At 41.6% G+C, this 6785-nt stretch overlaps 1 protein-coding gene across 1 annotated transcript in view; it reads left to right on the top strand.

Annotated features, from left to right (window-relative positions):
- Nucleotides 1-6785, top strand: part of cep76 (centrosomal protein 76) — a 13737-nt gene that overhangs the window by 4705 nt on the left and 2247 nt on the right. The window contains exons 6-11 of the mRNA XM_005742936.1: nt 127-224; nt 417-545; nt 725-913; nt 4787-4953; nt 5633-5792; nt 6325-6498. Of these exons, the coding sequence (XP_005742993.1) occupies nt 127-224; nt 417-545; nt 725-913; nt 4787-4953; nt 5633-5792; nt 6325-6498 (917 nt within the window). The remainder of the gene's footprint in view (nt 1-126; nt 225-416; nt 546-724; nt 914-4786; nt 4954-5632; nt 5793-6324; nt 6499-6785) is intronic.

Here is a 6785-nt window from a genome sequence, read left to right as displayed (position 1 = left end):
TTGCTCCCTACTGGGATAATTATAAGTACTTAGAAACGTACGGGTCGTTTAATCTTACATTTAATGATAAAACTTTGACTTGTTTTTCTGGCAACATCTTTAAGTAAACAGTGTGTTTGTCACCAGGAAGTGAATCCAAAGTCCCAGCTGGTGTTTTGACAGTCAGCCTGGAGCTCTACCCTCCTCTCCCAGAGATTCTGAGTGCTGACATCATCAGCACACAGGTCAGCATCTATTTATTCCTCTGTTTCATTATTCATAAATCAATCTCCGTGAACTACCAGTGACTCATTACAACAGAATCCCATTAATGCTTTTTAAGAATCAGTCGTCCTCAGAGTGGAGATAAAGAGGCTGTAAAAGAAACATCACAGCCTTCGTTGTGAGGGAGTGATGTCACTGTGTTTTTCATTTAGCAATCACTGGAGAGGCAGAGGGCGGCCGAGAAGGAGAGGCTCTTCTTGGTTTATGCCAAACAGTGGTGGAGGGAGTTCCTGGAGATTCGTCCGTCAAATCAGACCAAGCTGGTCAAGATTTTTGCACAGGTTTGTCTATCGTATTGACACCCCCACCCCGCGCATTTCATCACTTTATTGGTTGATTTGTGTTTTTAATAGGAAGCATCTGTGCTCATTCTATTAACATCAAAACCAGTTCACCAAATATTTCATGTCACCTTCTTGGCCTTTCCTTTCCTCTGGGTGTGTGTCTGCACACTCTGCAGGATGAGAATGGCGTCAACAGGCCAGTTTGCTCCTACGTACGTGTCCTCCGGGCGGGCCGCCTCCTGGAGAGCCCTCGGCAGGCGGCCCGCTTCGTCAGCCTTCTAGCCCACGAGAAGGCTCCGGTGGTGGGAGGAGGAGGCAAGCAGGAGCAGTGGTGCACATTAATGGCTTTCCTGTGTCGAGGGAAGGTAAGGAGAGGTTCCCGGCCACTTGGCAGCCTCAGAGTAGGAATGATTCATTTTCCAAGACAGTGCATCCTCTGTACTGTTAGATCTCTTATTGTCACAGATCAAAACAATGGCAGATAATTACATCTGTTACCAAAGTTCCAGTAAACTGATATGTTACTTTTTTCTTCTAAATTAAATTCGTCATTTATCTGCCACTCACTGGGACTGTACTCAGATCTCATGAAGCAGAAAAGCCATTAAACACTAAATAAATCCTGGGATGCGATGCGACAAGTCAAGCGAGACAGTTCCTAAAGTTCTAGCTGTACTATTATGTTTTGGGCTTTAGTTAATGTTTACTCCAAGTTATCTTCAAGCAAGTCCAAGGCAAAGTCTAGATCTAAAAACAGTGCGCCACCATGCAAACGATGGTATCACTCGGCTGCTATTCAAGAGCTTGCTGATGCAAACACAGACTGTGTTTCAGCTGATAAAAGTGACAAATGAATGCTTCAAAAGGGGATGCATTGTTTCGTGTAAATCACATACTGATGCGTTAAAAGAAAGAAACTCTGCATCAAAATGTCAGACTTCTTTTTCAGCACAGTGAAGCAAATCACGAGTTCACATATCTTTGGCAGGACATAGGTTTTTATCCACAACATACCAGCTGATAATGTCCTGCATTTGTCTGTTAAATTGAGACCTCCAAAAAAACAAACAGTATAGCTCTGCTGTGACGATGTTAGGTAGAAAGCAATTGGCTGAAAAGGAAGGGGAACAACAGTGGAGCTCACTGGCCTGATTTTAGGCTTGTGCGAGGAACCTCTACGTAACCCACAAAGTGGATGATGTTGTGCAGGTGCATTATGTGTTTTATATGCGTTGTCCTCTCGCTGTATTTCATATGCAGTCCCAGCCGATAGAAACAAATCTCACTCTCAAGTCCTCACTCTTTTTTTTGTTGTCAGTGTAGTTGGTGTAAATCTATTTGCCCCTCATGTTATTCCCTCACGTCCCCTTCCATAGTTTCAACAGCGTCCCTTTAGGAATTTGCTGACATTTGTGGGTTCCTTTGTTGATGCTATGATTATTAGTTCTTATACTGAAGTGATGATCTTTATTTTTCTCACTGACAAATCCAAGAGGTGCAGTGAAAAAGTAGCTTGAAATGTACAGGAGAATTTAACAGTACTGAGCAGGCCAATCATAGTTGTCAGGCTGCGACAGCCCGATGTGTAGTTGCGTTTCTAGGAAAGTTGATGTCAGGTTATGGCGATACGACATAGCTGCTGCTTAGATTTCCCACTGAAGCATAAATTCTAGTAAAGGAGATGATCAGTGATAAAAAAAAAAGGCACATAGACATTGTCTTGGATAATTTTGCACTGTTTTTCACACTTTTTCACTTCACTACAAAATATCTTGGTATATTAGGAGTTTGGTATGGTGGTTAGCACTGTTGCCCCACAGCAAGACAGTTCTGAGTTTGAATCCACGATCAATGGATCCTTTCTGTGTGCAGTTTGCATTTTCTCCCTGCAACTATGTGGGGACTCGGGCTTCTAGTTAGTGGTGTTAGGGTAATTGGTGATTGTTTGGGTGGTTGTCTCTGGGTTAGACTGGCGACATGATAAGTGGAAAAAGATTAATGGACTTGTGGGCTAAGCTAAAGGACAGCAAAAGTACCAAACCAAACAAACATTTGTGTTGTTCCAAATGTTTTTGACACTTTCACCTTGTGGCATTTGAAGCTAGTTAAGTAAAATACAAGTATTAAAATAAGGAGCTGGATTGAGCACTTTCAAGTGAATAGAATTAACACAGTTGCATGCACACACACACACACGCGCACACACACACAAACAACCTAGCCTCACGTGATCTCAGTCATTTTCCTCTGGCTACAGTCACAGGTTTGCGTTGTGTTGGCCCCTAAAAGTAAAGTTTTGTTCCACAATCACAGAGCTTGATTTGGCCACGTTTACGCTAGCCGCATTTCCGAGTAAGGCTGACTGTGTGGTTTCTGAGAAAGAAGGATTTGTGCACAGTTGACTGACTGCTGCATTCTCATTTCTCGACTAGATAGCGGGGAATTTCCCAGACCACCACGGGATAAATGTTCCCTGCCTCTTCTCTGTGTGAGCGGCTGGCAAGACAGACACAACACAACTCTCACAAAGTGGCCCTTGTCAGCTGTGATTTATGAGTTTCATTTGAGGGAAAATTAATTTAGCCTCATCAGTCCTGCTCAGCCTGTTCCGATGCTGCCGTCCATATTAGCACTTCTGGGGAACATCTATCATTCTGACTTGCCCGTAGCCCGAGCCAGCACGCAGCAGCAACAGTCCCCAGCTCAACCCAGGCTTCTTTACAGGAAAACTTGTACGAATGAAACAAGAGTTGCTTACTGTCATGAACAATTTAATGACTCCAGAGCTTATTTCCTCTCCAGGAGGCTTCTTCTTTGAATTGGGTACTTCTGAGAAAGGCTAACAGTGTAGCGAGAACAAGATATTGTGTTTTGTTTAAAGAGACTCTTGTACTGACATGAGGAATTAGGCAAGGTCGGTGTGAAAACAGAATTCTGTCTGCTTAAATATCAGCATGAAATTAGCCACATGCAGCCAATGTGAGTTTAGGCCACACCTACACTTGTTCTGCTGTAGGAGATTCCAGCAGAGTGTAAATGCTGGTGGGAATGAAGAAACCAAGCTGTCACTGAGTTGAATTTAAATGCATAACAAGGACTTTACAAGGCTGTAATCAAGTTGGCTGCCAGAGACACTCGTGAGATTAGCTTCAATGAACGGGAGTTTGTGGGACTTGGATTGGATTAAATAAAAAAGATAATTATTTGAAATGTCTTTTAGATTAATAAAATAAACAAAAATGCATTTCATGATCCTTTTTACCAACTCCTATATGCCCAACATGCTCCACCTCTTTGTTTTTTCTTCTCTAAGTTATCTCCCAAAAATCTGAAGTATTCTGTCTGTGGATCCTGACATCATCACTTAGAGATTCATGATGTGCTGTTAACCTGAAACAGGAACTACAAGAGGCGCTGAATTTGTCGTTAAATCGAAGCAGGAAATTGCATGGCAATAAATTCCCTGCAGCTGCTCGCATCATGTGGGAAATTTAAATGGCAACAAATACAAAAACAGAAAAATCTTAAGAAAATGAGCTATATTTATTTTCTTCTTCTATAAAAACAAAAAGATTCAAGAAGAATTATTTAAGAAGAATTAGATATTATAATATGTTGGAATCAAAGCTTCAATGATTTGGAATTAAATTTGTATTGTTTGGGTTTAAAGCCACAATATTTTTATAGCTTTAATGTTTTAAAATCAAGTCTTAAGGTTGTTTGACAAAATAGTTAAAACATGTTGAGAATAAAGCTGAAAGGTTGCAAGGTTTTAAAGGGAAAGGTTTTAATATTTTAAGAGTAAAGGTACATTTTTGGGAATAAAATTAATGTTATGATATTCTGAGAAAACAGTTGTAACATCTCAGATTTGAAGCAGTAAAATGTTGTTCTTAATACTTCGAGATTAAAGCTTAAATCTTTCCAGATTCAACTTGTGTGTCGTGCAGCCTTAGAGATAGAAACAGAGGCCCTGTTGAACATGGCAGTTCATTCTCCAGCTACTCACTAGCTTTCTGTGATTTCAACTACATCTCATGATCTTCTGAGAGGGGAGCGTGCTGGAGGCTCTCTGTTTTGAGAAGTCACATCAGGATTAACATATGACCTAACTGAACCAGAAGACAAAAATGAACATTTCTCTTAAAACACAACAAACAACGCACTAATGTGATGAAGATATTTAGTTCACTTTAAACTACCCAACAGATCCCAGCATAACCCTCTGTCCTCCACAGGGGGACTGTGAGGATCACGCCACCCTGCTGTGCAGCCTCCAGCTGGGTTTTGGCATGGATGCATACGTGTGTGTGGGCACCAAAGCCAAAGGAGTGCCACATGCCTGGGTCCTGACCCGTGGTACTGACGGGAGCATCACTTTCTGGGAAAGCCTGACAGCGCACAGGTCTGTTTTTTTGTTAATATAGTTAACAAATAAGCAAAGTAACTCACCCCCTTTCACGAGACCTTTGAGGGTCAGATTTAAACAGGACTTTTCTCAAAGGAAGTACAGCATAATTAATTATCAGGAAATTAAATTAGTTACTTTGGAGAGGATACCACTCTGTTATAAAAAAGGAAAAGGTTGTCTTCTCTTCTCGGTATCCCCTTTAACTAAAACCAGACACAGTCTGAGTTACAGTGAGCTTTTTGTGTTTGCCTCACTTACTTCATTAAACGGTCTTTGTGCGTTAGTCAGCAGGATCTCTTGGAATCCCATGAGTGGATTTCTATGAAAGTTGGGGGCCAGGCTTTGAGCCAAGGAACAATTGATTACATTTTAGTGTTTCTTAAGCTCTTCCTCACCATGAAGCACTGGCCTAATGGAGCATGTTTTTCATTAGTTTGAATATCTGAGCTTAATATGATGTGAATTAAAGGATATATGAAGGACAAGGACATATGAACAATTTGTCACATTTATTTTACGTTATTTAAGAATCATGTACATCTTAAATATGAGAAGGTCAAGGAAGCTGCCTAAAATTAAAAAAAGAGAACAGACCAGACATTTCTCACTGAGTAATATTAGTGTTTTGTTTCATTTCGTAATACTTTTCTTTGCATTTCTTGTGTGTGATCAGATACCTCCACCGTCCTATAGATCCAGATGCTCCACCTCTGGCTCCCCAGCCTAAACCTTCCTACCCGTACCGAACTGTGGGATGTGTCTTCAACCACCAGACCTTCCTTGCCAACTGTCAGCCCTCTGATGCTGTGGAGCTCTGTGTATTTGACTTCCAGGTAATATAATGCACATCCGTTTTGGAGGTATGGCTGGAGGATAGCCATATTATATTGCTTTCCGTGCTCCATTGTTGTATTTATTAATAAGAAAATTACTGTAGCGATTAAAGAGTGCCAGAGAAATATCATTACGCTATTCACATTTGTTTCGTTGGCAGGTGTTGTCTTAACGGTTCACATTTGGCAAATGAGCCTCAATATGAAAATCCTGCCGCAATATCAGATTGGCCAATGTAGAAAACCTAATCAAATAAGTACTGGTGATTTTTAGGCAGACAGAGGGCAAAGGTAGCCTGGAGCAGGGTCCTGTGGGCACAGAGCTCGCTGGAAGATTGCCATCTTCAATCAACAGAACAGGAGCCAGTTTGCGGGGAAGGAAATTGAATCTGTAACAGTTTCATTCATCAGCAACTCCCATTCTGTCACGCTGGCCTAAAGCAAAGCACCCAGTGGACAATGTAGTGGGTCTGTGTGAATGAGATTATCAGCTAAATGCCTCTTTTTCTTCCCCCTACCTGATTTTCTTCAGAATCAGTCACGGTGGAAAGCAATGAGTGAAGAGGCTCTGAAGTCGGTTTGTGCTCCAGGCTCCACCACCTCTCTGCCTCCTCTGCCTCCTCTCTGCTCCCCGTCTCTGGATCCAGCTGCAGCCAGCAACCAGCTGGAGTTGGAGATGCGCTACCTGGTATCTGAGCATAGGAAGGTAAAACACAGTGATGGAGTTGTTGGATGGTGGTAAACTCACCTGAACTCTAGAAAGAGGCCTGATCAGAGCACTGAGACAGATGAGAACACTGATCATTCTTTGAAACATCAAAATATGAATAAGTCATGATGTATGTTATTTAAACATCACTTATATTTACGTTGAAGAGATGAAAACAAAAATGCCAGATGACCATTATAACCTTATTTCACCTTTAGTATATACCGTATTTCCCGGACTACAAAGCGCACCTGAATATTAGCCGCACAAGCTAAAATCAGGGG

The sequence above is a fragment of the Pundamilia nyererei genome, unplaced genomic scaffold (assembly GCF_000239375.1).
Source record: "Pundamilia nyererei isolate P.nyererei 1_Seehausen unplaced genomic scaffold, PunNye1.0 scaffold00125, whole genome shotgun sequence".
In the NCBI taxonomy this organism is placed as follows: domain Eukaryota; kingdom Metazoa; phylum Chordata; class Actinopteri; order Cichliformes; family Cichlidae; genus Pundamilia; species Pundamilia nyererei.
This window is presented reverse-complemented; position numbering and strand designations above follow the sequence as displayed.